The sequence below is a fragment of the Argopecten irradians genome, chromosome 12, assembly GCF_041381155.1.
Source record: "Argopecten irradians isolate NY chromosome 12, Ai_NY, whole genome shotgun sequence".
Taxonomy (NCBI): Eukaryota; Metazoa; Mollusca; class Bivalvia; order Pectinida; family Pectinidae; genus Argopecten; species Argopecten irradians.
The window spans coordinates 42,023,881-42,044,344 of NC_091145.1; the positions used below are offsets into that span (position 1 = coordinate 42,023,881).

Genomic DNA, 20,464 nt, shown 5'->3' on the forward strand with positions numbered 1-20,464 from the left:
CACACTTACCTGACATTAAGTTCAAGGTCACACTTACCTGACATTACTCAAGTTCAAGGTCAGACTTACCTGACATTGCTCAAGTTCAAGGTTACACTTACCTGACATTACTCAAGTTCAAGGTCAGACTTACCTGATATTAACAAGGTCAAGGTCAAACCTACCTGACATTGCTGAGGTCCAGATCCCGACTAACCAGCACTCTCTCCCCTGCGGCATTAAAATGGAGACTACTGCCACTCAGTAAAGTGCCACACTCATCACTGATGCGGCCACCACTTGAAAGCCACCACTTGGTTTCGTCTACTGGCTGATCTAACACAGGTCAAAGGTCAAAATTCATAAAGTACTCTGTTATATGTATTAATATTATATCTTATTGTCCAACACATGGGAAGTAGGCAAGTGTATCATATAAGTAAATCAGACAAACTAGAACAGTTTATGTTGTAATTAAAGAGCATGAAATGAAACTAACATCTATATTTAGACCTTTATACTGACCATGTGGTACATTAATTCCTCCAGTATGAGTTAAAACATAATCTGTTCTGGAAAAGTCATCTCGCAGATACTCTGGGAGTTGGTTGGCTGGATGGCAGCTATCACCTTGGTAACCTGGGTCACACGTACACATCATGGTTCCTGAGCAGTGTCCATGTCCTAGACAGTGGTCCATACAGGCCATTCCAATAAACACATTGTCGATGGCCCACTCCGGGCCAAAGTCATCATCGGGAACGAACCCCTGATACCAGCGGAATCTCAGAGACCTTAGCAACAGATTGGAATAAGCATATAGAAAGATACATTAACATTTAAATATCTCAACTCAAGGACTGAAACTTGTAATGTTTTATGAATAAAGTAGTAGAAGTGACAGATTGTGACTAAATCAAATTTTAAAGCTGTTTTCTGCCTTATATATATTACATACAAGTTTAGGCTGGACATGAAAAATTATCTTACCCACAAGTGTGGAGAGAGTCAAGGATGAGTAATAACTATGAAGAATTAGCTTACCCACAAGTGTGGAGAGAGTCAAGGATGAGTAATAACTATGAAGAATTAGCTTACCCACAGGTGTGGAGAGAGTCAAGGATGAGTAATAACTATGAAGAATTAGCTTACCCACAGGTGTGGAGAGAGTCAAGGATGAGTAATAACTATGAAGAATTAGCTTACCCACAAGTGTGGAGAGAGTCAAGGATGAGTAATAACTATGAAGAATTAGCTTACCCACAAGTGTGGAGAGAGTCAAGGATGAGTAATAACTATGAAGAATTAGCTTACCCACAGGTGTGGAGAGAGTCAAGGATGAGTAATAACTATGAAGAATTAGCTTACCCACAGGTGTGGAGAGAGTCAAGGATGAGTAATAACTATGAAGAATTAGCTTACCCACAGGTGTGGAGAGAGTCAAGGATGAGTAATAACTATGAAGAATTAGCTTACCCACAAGTGTGGAGAGAGTCAAGGATGAGTAATATAACTATGAAGAATTAGCTTACCCACAAGTGTGGAGAGAGTCAAGGATGAGTAATAACTATGAAGAATTAGCTTACCCACAAGTGTGGAGAGAGTCAAGGATGAGTAATAACTATGAAGAATTAGCTTACCCACAGGTGTGGAGAGAGTCAAGGATGAGTAATAACTATGAAGAATTAGCTTACCCACAAGTGTGGAGAGAGTCAAGGATGAGTAATAACTATGAAGAATTAGCTTACCCACAAGTGTGGAGAGAGTCAAGGATGAGTAATAACTATGAAGAATTAGCTTACCCACAGGTGTGGAGAGAGTCAAGGATGAGTAATAACTATGAAGAATTAGCTTACCCACAGGTGTGGAGAGAGTCAAGGATGAGTAATAACTATGAAGAATTAGCTTACCCACAGGTGTGGAGAGAGTCAAGGATGAGTAATAACTATGAAGAATTAGCTTACCCACAAGTGTGGAGAGAGTCAAGGATGAGTAATAACTATGAAGAATTAGCTTACCCACAAGTGTGGAGAGAGTCAAGGATGAGTAATAACTATGAAGAATTAGCTTACCCACAGGTGTGGAGAGAGTCAAGGATGAGTAATAACATGAAGAATTAGCTTACCCACAGGTGTGGAGAGAGTCAAGGATGAGTAATAACTATGAAGAATTAGCTTACCCACAGGTGTGGAGAGAGTCAAGGATGAGTAATAACTATGAAGAATTATCTTACCCACAGGTGTGGAGAGAGTCAAGGATGAGTAATAACTATGAAGAATTATCTTACCCACAGGTGTGGAGAGAGTCAAGGATGAGTAATAACTATGAAGAATTAGCTTACCCACAGGTGTGGAGAGAGTCAAGGATGAGTAATAACTATGAAGAATTAGCTTACCCACAGGTGTGGAGAGAGTCAAGGATGAGTAATAACTATGAAGAATTAGCTTACCCACAGTGTGGAGAGAGTCAAGGATGAGTAATAACTATGAAGAATTAGCTTACCCACAAGTGTGGAGAGAGTCAAGGATGAGTAATAACTATGAAGAATTAGCTTACCCACAGGTGTGGAGAGAGTCAAGGATGAGTAATAACTATGAAGAACTAGCTTACCCACAGGTGTGGAGAGAGTCAAGGATGAGTAATAACTATGAAGAATTAGCTTACCCACAGGTGTGGAGAGAGTCAAGGATGAGTAATAACTATGAAGAATTAGCTTACCCACAGGTGTGGAGAGAGTCAAGGATGAGTAATAACTATGAAGAATTAGCTTACCCACAAGTGTGGAGAGAGTCAAGGATGAGTAATAACTATGAAGAATTAGCTTACCCACAAGTGTGGAGAGAGTCAAGGATGAGTAATAACTATGAAGAATTAGCTTACCCACAGGTGTGGAGAGAGTCAAGGATGAGTAATAACTATGAAGAATTAGCTTACCCACAGGTGTGGAGAGAGTCAAGGATGAGTAATAACTATGAAGAATTAGCTTACCCACAAGTGTGGAGAGAGTCAAGGATGAGTAATAACTATGAAGAATTAGCTTACCCACAAGTGTGGAGAGAGTCAAGGATGAGTAATAATAGTGATAATATGAGAATTAGCTTACCCACAGTGTGGGAGAGAGTCAAGGATGAGTAATAACTATGAAGAATTAGCTTACCCACAGGTGTGGAGAGAGTCAAGGATGAGTAATAACTATGAAGAATTAGCTTACCCACAGGTGTGGAGAGAGTCAAGGATGAGTAATAACTATGAAGAATTAGCTTACCCACAGTGTGGAGAGAGTCAAGGATGAGTAATAACTGTGAAGAATTAGCTTACCCACAAGTGTGGAGAGAGTCAAGGATGAGTAATAACTATGAAGAATTAGCTTACCCACAGGTGTGGAGAGAGTCAAGGATGAGTAATAACTGTGAAGAATTAGCTTACCCACAAGTGTGTGGAGAGAGTCAAGGATGAGTAATAACTATGAAGAATTAGCTTACCCACAGGTGTGGAGAGAGTCAAGGATGAGTAATAACTATGAAGTATTAGCTTACCCACAGGTGTGGAGAGAGTCAAGGATGAGTAATAACTGTGAAGAATTAGCTTACCCACAGGTGTGGAGAGAGTCAAGGATGAGTAATAACTATGAAGAATTAGCTTACCCACAAGTGTGGAGAGAGTCAAGGATGAGTAATAACTGTGAAGAATTAGCTTACCCACAGGTGTGGAGAGAGTCAAGGATGAGTAATAACTGTGAAGAATTATCTTACCCACAGGTGTGGAGAGAGTCAAGGATGAGTAATAACTATGAAGAATTAGCTTACCCACAAGTGTGGAGAGAGTCAAGGATGAGTAATAACTGTGAAGAATTATCTTACCCACAAGTGTGGAGAGAGTCAAGGATGAGTAATAACTATGAAGAATTAGCTTACCCACAGGTGTGGAGAGAGTCAAGGATGAGTAATAACTATGAAGAATTAGCTTACCCACAGGTGTGGAGAGAGTCAAGGATGAGTAATAACTATGAAGAATTAGCTTACCCACAAGTGTGGAGAGAGTCAAGGATGAGTAATAACTATGAAGAATTAGCTTACCCACAGGTGTGGAGAGAGTCAAGGATGAGTAATAACTGTGAAGAATTAGCTTACCCACAGGTGTGGAGAGAGTCAAGGATGAGTAATAACTATGAAGAATTAGCTTACCCACAGGTGTGGAGAGAGTCAAGGATGAGTAATAACTATGAAGAATTAGCTTACCCACAGGTGTGGAGAGAGTCAAGGATGAGTAATAACTATGAAGAATTAGCTTACCCACAAGTGTGGAGAGAGTCAAGGATGAGTAATAACTATGAAGAATTAGCTTACCCACAGGTGTGGAGAGAGTCAAGGATGAGTAATAACTATGAAGAATTAGCTTACCCACAAGTGTGGAGAGAGTCAAGGATGAGTAATAACTATGAAGAATTATCTTACCCACAGGTGTGGAGAGAGTCAAGGATGAGTAATAACTATGAAGAATTAGCTTACCCACAGGTGTGGAGAGAGTCAAGGATGAGTAATAACTATGAAGAATTAGCTTACCCACAAGGTGTGGTGGAGAGAGTCAAGGATGAGTAATAACTATGAAGAATTAGCTTACCCACAAGTGTGGAGAGAGTCAAGGATGAGTAATAACTGTGAAGAATTAGCTTACCCACAAGTGTGGAGAGAGTCAAGGATGAGTAATAACTGTGAAGAATTATCTTACCCACAGGTGTGGAGAGAGTCAAGGATGAGTAATAACTGTGAAGAATTAGCTTACCCACAGGTGTGGACAGGTGTGGAGAGAGTCAAGGATGAGTAATAACTGTGAAGAATTAGCTTACCCACAGGTGTGGAAAGAGTCAAGGATGAGTAATAACTATGAAGAATTAGCTTACCCACAAGTGTGGAGAGAGTCAAGGATGAGTAATAACTGTGAAGAATTAGCTTACCCACAGGTGTGGAAAGAGTCAAGGATGAGTAATAATTATGAAGTATAAGCTTACCCACAGGTGTGGAGAGAGTCAAGGATGAGTAATAACTATGAAGAATAAGCTTACATACAGGCGTGGAGAGAGTCAAGGATGAGTAATAACTATGAAGAATTAGCTTACCCACAGGTGTGGAGAGAGTCAAGGATGAGTAATAACTATGAAGTATAAGCTTACCCACAGGTGTGGAGAGAGTCAAGGATGAGTAATAACTATGAAGAATTAGCTTACCCACAGGTGTGGAGAGAGTCCAGGATGAGTAATAACTATGAAGAATTAGCTTTAATACAGAGAGGGTCAAGTTTGAGTAATAACTCAGAAGAATTAGCTTTGTGGAGAGAGTCAAGTATTAATAATAAGTATGAAGAATTAGCTTTGTGGAAAGAGTCAAGCTTGAGTAATAACTATGAAGAATTAGTTTATCCACAAGTGTAGAAAGATTCGAGGGTGAGAATGAAGAATTAGCTTACCCACAAGTGTGGAGAGAGTCTAGGGTGAGTATGAAGAATTAGCTTACCCACAAGTGTGGAGAGAGTCTATGGTGAGTATGAAGAATTAGCTTACCCACAAGTGTGGAGAGAGTCTAGGGTGAGTATGAAGAATTAGCTTACCCACAAGTGTGGAGAGAGTCTAGGGTGAGTATGAAGAATTAGCTTACCCACAAGTGTGGAGAGAGTCTAGGGTGAGTATGAAGAATTAGCTTACCCACAAGTGTGGAGAGAGTCTAGGGTGAGTATGAAGAATTAGCTTACCCACATGTGTGGAGAGAGTCTAGGGTGATGAGAACTCGACGCCAGTAGCTGGTCGTTCCTCCATAATAAACAGTCGGGTGGAGAGTGACATCAAAACAGCGAGCAGACGACACTTCAGCACAGTTGGGCACCAGTAAATGCCAGGTTTTACCACCGTTAGGAGAGTATTCCAAACGGACAGGGTATTTATCTGTAGGTTCAGCTCCACATCCAACATTTATCTAAAAAATTATCCATTGTGTACATTTGCAAGTCACATTTATCTACAAAACCATCCATCCTGTACAAGTCATATTTATCTTCAAAATCATCCATCGTGTACAAGTCACATATATCTACAAAATCATCCATTGTGTACAAGTGACATTTATCTACAAAATCATCCATTGTGTACAAGTCACATTTATTTACAAAATCATCCATTGTGTACATGTCACATTTATTTACACAGTCAAAGTTTTTAAAAAAAAAAGCAAATTTTTCCCTCAGATAAAACTAGAACTGTCACCAGAGTGGACACCTAATACCCCACACCATACAAATGTAGTAATAACTCCATTTATAGGGGACATTGCACAACCCTATACTGTTCACTCAACTCCCTTTTATGTCAGGGTTCTGTGTAGCAAATATTATAAAAATCTGTCACATAGTTTAGGAGGAGTTTGCTGGACAAAGTTGTGTCTACAGACAGAGACAGACAGACAGTCAGACGGACATCCCGATTCCAGTATACCCCCCTAACTTCGTTGCGGGGCGTATAATTATAATTATGATATATTATAAGACTTACATCAAACTGTAGGACAGACATGGGTCCTACGTCCATGTCCCTGGTAATCACGTAGTGTTCCCCAGAATTTGGTCCTCGTCTAAACACCAAACTGGACTGTCCCGCAGATACAGTATCACTCCTACCATCACAACAAACCGTAATTATCCTAACATCACAACAAACTTTGCAAGGATTATCTAAACATCACAACAAACTTTACCGTAATTATCCTACCATCACAACAAACTTTACTGTAATTATCCTACCATCACAACAAACTTTACCGTAATTATCCCTAACATCACACAACAAACTTTACCGTAATTATCCTAACATCACAACAAACTTTACCGTAATTATCCTAACATCACAACAAACTTTACCGTAATTATCCTAACATCACAACAAACTTTACCGTAATTATCCTAACATCACAACAAACTTTACCGTAATTATCCTAACATCACAACAAACTTTACCGTAATTATCCTAACATCACAACAAACTTTACCGTGATTATCTAAACATCACAACAAACTTTACCGTAATTATCCTAACATCACAACAAACTTTACTGTAATTATCCTAACATCACAACAAACTTTACCATAATTATTCCGAACATCACAACAAACTTTACCGTAATTATCCTAACATCACAACAAACTTTACCGTAATTATCCTAACATCACAACAAACTTTACCGTAATTATCCTAACATCACAACAAACTTTACCATAATTATTTAAAAATCACAACAAACTTTACTGTAATTATCCTAACATTACAACAAACTTTACCGTTATTATCCTACCATCACAACAAAACCGTAATTATCCTAACATCACAACAAACCGTAATTATCCTAACATCACAACAAACTTTACCGTAATTATCCTAACATCACAACAAACTTTACCATAATTATTTAAACAATCACAACAAAGTTTACTGTAATTATCCTAACATTACAACAAACTTTACCGTAATTATCCTACCATCACAACAAACCGTAATTATCCTAACATCACAACAAACTTTACCATAATTATTCTACCATCACAACAAACTGTAATAATCCTAACATCACAACAAACTTTACCGTAATTATCCTAACATCACAACAAACTTTACCATAATTATCCTGCCATCACAACAAACTGTGATAATCCTAACATCACAACAAACTTTACCGTAATTATCCTACCATCACAACAAACTGTAATAATCCTAACATCACAACAAACTTTACCATAATTTTCCTACCATCACAACAAACTGTAATTATCCTAACATCACAACAAACTTTACCGTAATTATCCTAACATCACAACAAACTTTACCGTAACTATCCTAACATCACAACAAACTTTACCGTAATTATCCTAACATTACAACAAACTTTACTGTAATTATCCTAACATCACAACAAACTTTACCGTAGTTATTCTAACATCACAACAAACTGCAATTATCCTACCATCACAACAAACTGATATCACAGTGAAATCATAATTTACCGGAATGGAATAGAGGTATTCAAATTATAGCATCCATTGGCTTTGTTCATTTCAAAATTTGGTTAAAATTACAATTTAACTGATACATTGGTAAATAAGGGATTTGTCTTCACAAACAACCATAGGTTAAGAGTTGAGACATACCTAGAGATGTTTGTAAGACATTAATCCCTGGATCTGTGTGGAATTAGGATCAGATGCTATCTAGTATGTGATATAATGGATACAATAGACACGAGTAACATTTTATCCTTGTCTCACCTTTTCAGAACAGAAAAAAAACTTAAAATCATGTACCTGGTTTTATGTTGACAGTAACTTAAAATTATGTACCTGGTTTTATGTTGACAGTAACTTAAAATCATGTACCTGGTTTTATGTTGACAGTAACTGCCGGCTTCTCCGTCATTGATAAAAAGCCAAACATTAGAAAGAGGCTGCGTGTTAAAACTGTCTGTTAGCATGCTTGGATTCATCACCATTCTGCCGATAAATAGGTTATCAACAGCCCAGGTAGACCTCATTTTACCTGAAACAACATGTTTATAAACAACATTTACCTGATAAGTACACCTTTGTAAGAGTAACAAAAAAGCCACTTATTCCTGTAAATACACTTTTGTTTATTTCCATGTGAGTATTTTGTGCACTTTGTTTGATATAACATCCTATAATATTAACAGCCAGGGTCATTTTAAATTGTTCTAGTTTAGAAGGTGAAGGAAAACCAGAGTTCCCAGAGAAACCTGATCTGTGGTCAGCAATTGCTCCACATTGGATTCAAACTCATGACCCATGAGTGGAGGGCTAGTGGTAATATGTCCACTTAACTACTTAACCACCACGACCCCATTTCACAGTTAGGATGACCGATATAGACAAGTAATCAACAGATCATACAGCAACGTAAGTAGTACATGATCAAACCCTGCCATGTGGCATTAGAAAATAATATTCAAATCAACGAACTAAATTTATGTTAATCAAAAGTGGTCATTCATTGTTATAAAGTGATAAAACAAAATGCCCTACCTCCATTTTTGGGCTGCCAGAATCGGATACGGGTAGCATTATTTCTGGCCTTGAAAGGAAGGTCAAGGCTGAAGAACCTATAGAGTATAAAAATAAACATTGTCACTGGATACAATAACAGGGTTGTTAACAAGAACCATAAGAACAGCAAAGCTCACCTTTTGCAGTCTTTAATGACCTACGAGCTTAAGCGTACAAGCATGTTCTTGTTCATTGGGCTCTTGGAATTCTCCAAACTATGTGCCTAGCTCCTTAAGTTGATTGCAAATATCAGTAACAACATATGCTAGCCCAAATATCAATGCATAAGTCGAAGCCGGTTATAAATGGAAACCTATTAGAATAATAAATTTGGCCCATTGAGCCTCTTCAAATTGTAAAAAATCTCATTTTTCATCATTCCTATATTAAGGTGGAAATCAAAAGAATCAATATTTCTTTACTATTTTATACTCAGTTTCCAATGACTATCTCGTTAATATTATATACTCAGACAACAGAAATTAGTTGCTCCGTACCCCCACTGACAATTTCCAATGACTATCTCGTTACTATTATAAACTCATGATCAGACAATAGAAATTAGTTGCCCCGTACCCCCACTGACAATTTCCAATGACTATCTCGTTACTATTATAAACTCATGATCAGACAATAGAAATTAGTTGCCCCGTACCCCCACTGACAATTTCCAATGACTATCTCGTTACTATTATAAACTCATGATCAGACAATAGAAATTAGTTGCCCTGTACCCCCACTGACAATTTCCAATGTCTATCTCGTTACTATTATAAACTCATGATCAGACAATAGAAATTAGTTGCCCCGTACCCCCACTGACAATTTCCAATGACTATCTCGTTACTATTATAAACTCATGATCAGACAATAGAAATTAGTTGCCCCGTACCCCCACTGACAATTTCCAATGACTATCTCGTTACTATTATAAACTCATGATCAGACAATAGAAATTAGTTGCCCCGTACCCCCACTGACAATTTCCAATGACTATCTCGTTACTATTATAAACTCATGATCAGACAATAGAAATTAGTTGCCCCGTACCCCCACTGACAATTTCCAATGACTATCTCGTTACTATTATAAACTCATGATCAGACAATAGAAATTAGTTGCCCCGTACCCCAACTGACAATTTCCAATGACTATCTCATTACTATTATATACTCATGATCAGACAATAGAAATTAGTTGCCCCGTACCCCCACTGACAATTTCCAATGACTATCTCGTTACTATTATATACTCATGATCAGACAATAGAAATTAGTTGCCCCGTACCCCCACTGACAATTTCCAATGACTATCTCGTTACTATTATAAATCTCATGATTCAGACAATAGAAATTAGTTGCCCCGTATCCCCACTGACAATTTCCAATGACTATCTCGTTACTATTATAAACTCATGATCAGTCAATAGAAATTAGTTGCCCCGTACCCCCACTAACAATTTCCAATGACTATCTCGTTACTATTATAAACTCATGATCAGACAATAGAAATTAGTTGCCCCGTACCCCCACTGACAATTTCCAATGACTATCTCATTACTATTATATACTCATGATCAGACAATAGAAATTAGTTGCTCCGTACCCCCACTGACAATTTCCAATGACTATCTCGTTACTATTATATACTCATGATCAGACAATAGAAATTAGTTGCCCCGTACCCCCACTAACAATTTCCAATGACTATCTCGTTACTATTATAAACTCATGATCAGACAATAGAAATTAGTTGCTCCCTACCCCACTGACAATTTCCAATGACTATCTCGTTGCTATTATATACTCATGATCAGACAATAGAAATTAGTTGCCCCGTACCCCCACTGACAATTTCCAATGACTATCTCGTTACTATTATAAACTCATGATCAGACAATAGAAATTAGTTGCCCCGTACCCCCACTGACAATTTCCAATGACTATCTCGTTACTATTATATACTCATGATCAGACAATAGAAATTAGTTGCCCCGTACCCCCACTGACAATTTCCAATGACTATCTCGTTACTATTATAAACTCATGATCAGACAATAGAAATTAGTTGCCCCGTACCCCCACTGACAATTTCCAATGACTATCTCGTTACTATTATAAACTCATGATCAGACAATACAAATTAGTTGCCCCCGTACCCCACTGACAATTTCCAATGACTATCTCGTTACTATTATAAACTCATGATCAGACAATAGAAATTAGTTGCCCCGTACCCCCACTGACAGTTTCCAATGACTATCTCGTTACTATTATAAACTCATGATCAGACAATAGAAATTAGTTGCCCCGTACCCCCACTGACAGTTTCCAATGACTATCTCGTTACTATTATAAACTCATGATCAGACAATAGAAATTAGTTGCCCCGTACCCCCACTGACAATTTCCAATGACTATCTCGTTACTATTATAAACTCATGATCAGACAATAGAAATTAGTTGCCCCGTACCCCCACTGACAATTTCCAATGACTATCTCGTTACTATTATATACTCATGATCAGACAATAGAAATTAGTTGCCCCGTACCCCCACTGACAATTTCCAATGACTATCTCGTTACTATTATATACTCATGATCAGACAATACAAATTAGTTGCCCCGTACCCCCACTGACAATTTCCAATGACTATCTCGTTACTATTATAAACTCATGATCAGACAATACAAATTAGTTGCCCCGTACCCCCACTGACAATTTCCAATGACTATCTCGTTACTATTATAAACTCATGATCAGACAATAGAAATTAGTTGCTCCGTACCCCCACTGACAATTTCCAATGACTATCTCGTTACTATTATAAACTCATGATCAGACAAATAGAAATTAGTTGCTCCGTACCCCCACTGACAATTTCCAATGACTATCTCGTTACTATTATAAACTCATGATCAGACAATACAAATTAGTTGCCCCGTACCCCCACTGACAATGACTATGGTAATGTATATAAGAGGTTTAATCATTTACAAATGCATCAAAAGGGTAATTATAAACATGTTGGTAAGAGTTGGGTTACCTTACCTGGCCCCTTGGTAATGATGGAGTTCCCTTACCTGGCCCTTTGGTTTTTGTGGAGTTCCCTTACCTGGCCTTTTGGTTTTTGTGGAGTTCCCTTACCTGGCCCCTTGGTAATGATGGGAGTTCCCTTACCTGGCCCCTTGGTGATTGTGTAGTTCCCTTACCTGGACCCTTGGTAATGATGGAGTTCCCTTACCTGGCCCCTTGGTGATTGTGTAGTTCCCTTACCTGGACCCTTGGTAATGATGGAGTTCCCTTACCTGGCCCCTTGGTGACTGTGGTAGTGTATTTCCTTGAGCAGGTTCCAAGTGATGCCTCCATTAATACTGTACTGAAGTAGAACACTTTCAGACCTCGGCCAGTCCACAACTCCTCCGTTACAGCCAAACTTGAAGAAGAACTCCATTGTATCCAGCATACTAGTATCAATATCTCGACTGACAACCATTCGCAAGTTTCCCTGAGGAGAAATGACAGTTTACAAGGAACAAATATCATGATGATACTTGAAATTAGAAATAGACAAAAGTTCCTGATGAGCTTTAAAGTCAAGGTCATAAATATGAACATTTAGATTGGCCAGAACACTAGCATGACACTAGCCAAATACTAGCACTTTTGGTAAAAATCTTAACACATTAAACAGCTGTGTCCTTGAAATATGTTTAAGGCTTTATTTCAAAAATCAATAATAGGCCCTTACTTAAGTTCACTTATGCTTATTGGATTTAGCAGCATTTAAAAACAAAAGATCCCAGAGGGATCATGATGCCCAACAAAGAGTGATCTATGTCTGACAATGGAAAAAGGAATCTCTTCTCTGCTATTCAAACTTTTTCAAACATACTACATATAAAATTGGAGACAGATATCTTCAGTACGTAGATTTTGAGAAATAGCGGGAACAAACTTCAAACACCAAGTTCCAAGATGGCGGTCAGTCGGCCATCTTGTGAACCAATCAATCCCAAAATGCAATATGCACAACTTGGGCCCTAGGGAAACCTACATATGAAATTTGAGACAGATTCCTTCAGTACTTTCTGAGAAATTATAACGGTAACAAACATCAACTGCTAAAATCCAAGATGGCTGCCTGGCGGCCATATTTTTTTCCCGACCAGTCTCAAAATTAGCATGATGTTCTTAGGACCCTAGGGGAACCAACATATGAAATTTGAGACATATTCCTTCAGCACTTTCTGAGAAATAGCAGTAACAAACATCAACTGCTGAAATTAAAGATGGCTACCTGGCGGCCATATTTTTTCCCCGGCCAATCTCAAAATTAGCATGATAATCTTAGGGCCCTAGGGGAACCTACATATGAAATTTGAGACAGATTCCTTCAGCACTTTCTTAGAAATAGCTGTAACAAACATCAACTGCTAAAATCCAAGATGCCTGGCAGCCATTTGTTTTTCTGATCATTCTGAAAATCAGCATGACACTCCTAGGGACTGTGCAGTACTTTTCAAGAAATGATGGTAAAAAGCATTGTTTACGGACGGACGCCGGATGCTGGGTGCTGAACGCCGGACAACGGAGGCCAGACGACAGACCATGGACCACGGACGAAAGGTGATTTGAATAGCCAACCATCTGATGATGATGGGCTAAAAAAATACATTTTTTTATAAATTTGAACTAAATTAATGTAGAATGTACAGTAAGGAAATAAAACTTTGAAGCATCCCTACTGAACAGTTCTCTTCAAATGTAAATTATTTAATGAGACAAGCAATGCCACAAAACAAATGTTAATATATATGACGCACTCCTATCAAATGAACTTATATTGCCTACTTGATGAAAAGTGAGGGACCTTCCACTGACAAGTTTTCCACAGATGTCCGAGTTTTCTCCTCCATAGATCTCTCTCCAGTTGTCCGTGTTTATATCACGAGTATTGAAGTCGTCCCTCAGCATCATGGGAAGGGGTGTACTCGGTACACAGTACGCACCAGAGAACCCAGGGTCACAGCTACAGAATGTGAGTTGGTAATAATTAGTAACATTTTATCTCAATACAAAGTCAATATTTGATTTTTCTAAAGGTTTAATAATGTAATAAGTGGTTAGACTTGATACCTTAAAACCTACACTATTATTTATTGGACCTCGGACAGAAATGTCCCCAAATGATAGGCGGAGAGCCATCACGTTGGTGAGTAAATTTTATTCTGTCCGAGGTGCGATAAATAGGAGATATAACCTTAATAATATAAGTAGCAGGAGGAAACGCTTATGGATGCAACTGTAAATCGAGAGTCGAGAAGAATGTAGGAAACAATTAAAAGTAAAGTATGCCAAAGGACATGCTCAATTCTAAAATTTAGAAAGCTACTAAAACCCATTTAGGTACTGACACACAGGTTTTGTTCCGACAGTAACCCTGACCAGAGCACAGCCACGGACAACCATCTCCAAGGTAGACATTGTCTAGGGCCCAGACATTTCCACGCTGGGACGAGGCATGCTGCATCCACCGGAATCTAGTGGCAGGGGACCTGAGTATAAAAAATAAAATAGTGAACATTGATATAAAATCTTACAAAGGGACTCCTCTAAGATCATCTGTCTTTTCTAACAGAACATTCAAGTTTATCTCACAAAACTAGGTGTCAACAATACAAATGATATCATAGTAAGGATTCATAAAACAAACAGTTACTGCTCAGATATTGGTAAATCAGGAGTTATTTAGAAGCTATCTGGGAAATTAACCAAATACAGGTGTAAATTAACCTAATACAGGAGTAAATTAACCTAATACAGGTGTAAATTAACCTAATACAGGTGTAAATTAACCTAATACAGGTGTAAATTAACCTAATACAGGTGTAAATTAACCTAATACAGGTGTAAATTAACCTAATACAGGTGTGAATTAACCTAATACAGGTGTAAATTAACCTAATACAGGTGTAAATTAACCTAATACAGGTGTAAATTAACCTAATACAGGTTTAAATTAACCTAATACAGGTGTGAATTAACCTAATACAGGTGTGATTTAACCTAATACAGGTGTAACAGTACTTACACAGCACCTGGAGGTAGGTATACAGACACCCTTGTCCAGTTACGGTGCTGGTCAGATACATACTCGCTGGATAAGTGGTACCCAGAACACTCAAAGTTTGGCGGGGTACACTCCTCCACCACTGGGCGCCACGTCTGGCCCATGTCTACAGAGTATTCAAGCTTCACACTGTACAGAGAACCGTAAATCGTGCCGTACAACGAGTCACACGCCATAGCAATGTCAAACTGTAGGAACATGGACGGCGTTACTTGGAAATCATGAGTCACAGCAAACCTTAGACCTTGAGAAAGGAATGTATATCAGGTAATTATTATCTTTGGGGTTCATTCGGTGTCTAATTAAATATAGGTATAATACCTGTAATCAATCTAAACTTAAAATAATTAGCACCATGATTGGAAAACTTTAATTGATATGTATTAAAATTTTGTAGGTAAATAAAAAATTTAAGTTTTGGCAAGGACATTTGAAATTTAATGTTTTGAGTCTCTTGTTCTAGAGTTGAGTTAATTTTATTTTGTGGGAACAGTGAACTGTTAGGCATTAAGAATTACTGAATTCGATACCAGGGTATTTCCTGTACAAAATAGTGATCCCAGATCCTCATTATTAATTAAGATATAGCATCAGTATATTAAACTGAAAATCAAGCATCGTTATTACCTACATCCTACATACTGTTACAGTGATGGTTAGGCATCCACACTCTATTAACAGGGAAGTGATTTTACCTTTATCCCGACTGAATTCCAGGGCGTTTCCTTTAGAGTGACAAGTGATTCTTGGGATAGCACTTTCTGTAAGCATCCATTTCTGAGGGTCAGGGGTCATGGAGTGGAAGTCGTCCTGGAAACCATTTACATTGGTCTCGTTCACCCCCACAATAACACTGTCCAGGCCCCACTCTGCACGAGGTATACCTGTCACACATCAGATTAGGTGAAAAAGAGTCTCAACTTTATCAATCAACAAGGTAGCACATATATAAAACACACTTACAATCAACAAGGTAGCACATATATAAAACACACTTACAATCAACAACGTAGCACATATATAAAACACACTGACAATCAACAAGGTAGCACATATATAAAACACACTTACAATCAACAAGGTAGCACATATATAAAACACACTTACAATCAACAAGGTAGCACATATATAAAACACACTGACAATCAACAAGGTAGCACATATATAAAACACACTGACAATCAACAAAGTAGAACATATATAAAACACATTTAAAATCAACAAAGTAGCACATATATAAAACACACTTACAATCAACAAGGTAGCACATATATAAAACACACTTACAATCAACAACGTAGCACATATATAAAACACACTTACAATCAACAACGTAGCACATATATAAAACACACTTACAATCAACAAGGTAGCACATATATAAAACACACTTACAATCAACAACGTAGCACATATATAAAACACACTTACAATCAACAACGTAGCACATATATAAAACACACTTACAATCAACAACGTAGCACACATATAAAACACACTTACAATCAACAACGTAGCACATATATAAAACACATTTAAAATCAACAAAGTAGCACATATATATAAACGCACTTACAATCCTGTTTGGTCTTTTAATAAAAGAAATTTAGCCTGTAGTGCAGTGATATCATTTGAGATTGTGGGTCTGATTAAAGTTGCAGGATTCTGGTAACCCTCTAATTGCCTCATTTAATTCATAGAAAACTAAATGTAAAACTGATATTTGTATGATGCGTACTATGAGGTTATGAACTAAGACATTTACCCTCTGATGACCTTGAGAGAATGTTAAGGTCATCTATTTAAACAAATTTAACTGGCATGCATCAGAATGATATCTGGATTTTTCTAGATATTTGATGCCTCTTACACTATACCTCCATAGCCTAATGGCTGCCACCATTTAAAGATGGTCGCCTCCGTTTTAGCCTCCGGAGGTAGAGAGATAGTGAGTATTTCAGTGCTGCCGTTGTAGATACGGGGTTCGACGACCTTCAGAGTATGCCATGTGATCTCATTATCCGTGGAATAGGCCACCACGACACCCTCGTTACGACTGTTTGGTTGGTGACAGTTGTTCGGGGTAGTTCCATCACTTCCAATACGAATAGCAAACTGCAGCATCCTATGATGGTAAAAATCAAAATCTAGTTGTTACAGTATACCAATGAGATTAGCTTTTTCATACCTTTAAGTTACTTAAGTATTGGGGACAAATAGAGCTTGATTCCCATTTTCTGATGACTTTATAATATATACTTGGTATCTCTGAATGTATTGTTGAGACAAAGAAATGAAACTGTCTGTAATGCCTCCAACTCCAGCTATGAGTGTCGGATGTGATATACATGGATAACACGATATATCAATCACAGGACATAACTAGTTCATGAGAAGGGTGAAGACAACGTACCTGAGGAAGGTCGTATTGAGGGGGGCTGTAACAGCCTCACGTGTGCCCTCGTCATTGAAAAACAAAGCATTCCCATAATCCACTACCCCACAGCCAAGTCCGAGCTTTCCTCCCAGGATCCTTCTCCAGATGTTCCGTGGTTTGTGATGGTTATCAAACCAGTCCAACAGACCATGAGGGGCCTCAGAGGGGGAACGGCAATCTGGTTCTGAAAGGATGTCAACTGGTGTTAGTTTGTCTCCACATATCACTATAACTACCTTAGAAGCTGGCAACCAGAGGTTTACTTACTATGATTTGTTTATTTCTTTTCACTTACACAGAAAATCCAATTTTCTAATACAAACTAAATTTTCTCAGAAGGATAATGTTAACACAATACATGATACCAACAGAATATTTGTTATTGACTTGTTTTTAATTTTCAAAACTGGATAGAAGGGGGTTTAGTACATTACATGACAAAATACTAGATTCTGATTGGCTACACACATGGATACTATTTGCAATAGTGCCACGGGAAAGACATCAAGATGGCAGGCAGGCTGTTGAGTGCGGGGATGGAAGCAAATATTGCTTTTCTACAGTAGACAGTTCACTCTTGTTCTTGTTCTATGTAGATCTAATTTTAATCTTCATGAAGCTGAAGCCCGTTTTATAGAAACACAGATTTCTGCGACAATTCATATGTTGTACTTTAAAAGGTAGGTTTCGCCCAATGAAATATAAAGTTTACGAAATTGAAATTTATCCTGTTCATAGATATAATCTTCAAATCATTTTCGATGCATACAGCGAACAATATGGGTGGTCAGTTACCTAGCTTGACCGGGAAAATACTCATCTAAAAATAGAGCGAAGTCAAGCTTTACATAGAACATGACATATTTTTTTCCAAAACGAGGCCGCATCAACAAACAGAAGCATGCAACAAAATGTCAGATAGAAGTGACAGTCTTGCCACGGCATTTTTAGTTAAAAAACAACAGCAACAAATCGAAGTACGATAGATAGTTTATAACCTACATGTCCTATAATCTATAACACTTCATGTTACTAACATACGCTCGCTAGCTTAGGACACCAAACACAACGCTGGCATATGTGCGTGGCATATGTTTGAAATTTAACTCACCACGTGCAACTACACGACCCAACAGAATCCGGGCGAGTTCCGCTTGAGATGTGGCTTCTGTTTCTTCTATTGCTACATGCCATCTCTGATTTTCATTCCCTAGAGATAGCCTAGGATGCTACTAATTCCATTCTAATTTCCTACTCTTTGATGCTGATTCTGATACATGTTTTTTTCTCACATACTTTCGTTCGGCCATTTTGTTTACTTTTAGTACGTAACAATGCTCATATGGAAAACTGCGACAGCACAATCAATCACAGCTTCATTTGCATACAATCCTGTCTGCCTGACATAATATAAATCAAGGATTTACTTCAATTTTCAATTTTTGTTTTCAAGGCACATTTGTTCAATTTCATACGCATTAAAAAATTAAATTGAGGTATTTTTAATACCTGTTATGTTTTTTTCCCTTTTTCTTCCATTTATCGGATTTTACAAAAAAATATTTATTTGGTTGGGTGAAACCTACCTTTAATGTAACAATGTGATGTGGAAATAGCGTTACCAGGTGTAGCTTGACGTGTTTCTGTTACGACGGCATGAAAACGGGTCTCATGTGAGGGTGATGTACTAAACCCATTATGGCCTGGTTGTGAGGGCACTATTGCCTCATAGTCATAATTTTGTCTCAAAATGGGATGGTGTCCTCGCCTTTGGCTTGGGTACCATTCCAATAGTGCAATAGTGCCCTCACAACCAGGCCTTAAAAGATCACTAGTATAGAAAGGTATATTATAACTTTACCTACCTAAATACCATCCATTACATATATACAGGCAGTATGTGTTGGATATAAGGGTTAAGTATAGAAATGTCTTATGTTAACTTTACCTACCTAAATATCCTTCATTACATATACAGGCAGTATATATATTGGATATAAGGGGTTTAGTATAGGTCTTATGTTAACTTTACCTACCTAAATATCCTTCATTACATATACAGGCAGTATATATATTGGATATTAGGGGTTTAGTATAGGTCTTATGTTAACTTTACCTACCTAAATATCCTTCATTACATATACAGGCAGTATATATATTGGATATTAGGGGTTTAGTATAGGTCTTATGTTAACTTTACCTACCTAAATATCCTTCATTACATATACAGGCAGTATATATATTAGATATTAGGGGTTTAGTATAGGTCTTATGTTAACTTTACCTACCTAAATATCCTTCATTACATATACAGGCAGTATATATATTGGATATTAGGGGTTTAGTATAGGTCTTATGTTAACTTTACCTACCTAAATATCCTTCATTACATATATACAGGCAGTATATATATATTGGATATTAGGGGTTTAGTATAGGTCTTATGTTAACTTTACCTACCTAAATATCCTTCATTACATATACAGGCTGTATATATATATTAGATATTAGGGGTTTAGTATAGGTCTTATGTTAACTTTACCTACCTAAATATCCTTCATTACATATATACAGGCAGTATGTGTTGGATATAAGGGGTTTAGTATAGAAAAGTCTTATGTTAACTTTACCTACCTAAATATCCTTCATTACATATACAGGCTGTATATATATATTAGATATTAGGGGTTTAGTATAGGTCTTATGTTAACTTTACCTACCTAAATATCCTTCATTACATATACAGGCTGTATATATATATTAGATATTAGGGGTTTAGTATAGGTCTTATGTTAACTTTACCTACCTAAATATCCTTCAT

The 20,464-nt window shown here is 37.5% G+C and overlaps 1 protein-coding gene across 1 annotated transcript in view; it reads right to left on the minus strand.

The window, feature by feature from the left end:
* The window catches only part of LOC138305118 (reelin-like), a 133,449-nt gene that overhangs the window by 43,671 nt on the left and 69,314 nt on the right, over positions 1 to 20,464 (minus strand). Inside the window, exons 42-55 of the mRNA XM_069245518.1 lie at positions 20,104 to 20,130; positions 17,620 to 17,827; positions 17,084 to 17,331; positions 15,902 to 16,090; positions 15,168 to 15,450; positions 14,491 to 14,631; positions 13,928 to 14,105; positions 12,382 to 12,581; positions 9,052 to 9,128; positions 8,389 to 8,548; positions 6,518 to 6,638; positions 5,725 to 5,945; positions 505 to 773; positions 165 to 315 (exon numbers count right to left, since the gene is read on the minus strand). Of these exons, the coding sequence (XP_069101619.1) occupies positions 165 to 315; positions 505 to 773; positions 5,725 to 5,945; positions 6,518 to 6,638; positions 8,389 to 8,548; positions 9,052 to 9,128; positions 12,382 to 12,581; positions 13,928 to 14,105; positions 14,491 to 14,631; positions 15,168 to 15,450; positions 15,902 to 16,090; positions 17,084 to 17,331; positions 17,620 to 17,827; positions 20,104 to 20,130 (2,473 nt within the window). The remainder of the gene's footprint in view (positions 1 to 164; positions 316 to 504; positions 774 to 5,724; positions 5,946 to 6,517; positions 6,639 to 8,388; positions 8,549 to 9,051; positions 9,129 to 12,381; positions 12,582 to 13,927; positions 14,106 to 14,490; positions 14,632 to 15,167; positions 15,451 to 15,901; positions 16,091 to 17,083; positions 17,332 to 17,619; positions 17,828 to 20,103; positions 20,131 to 20,464) is intronic.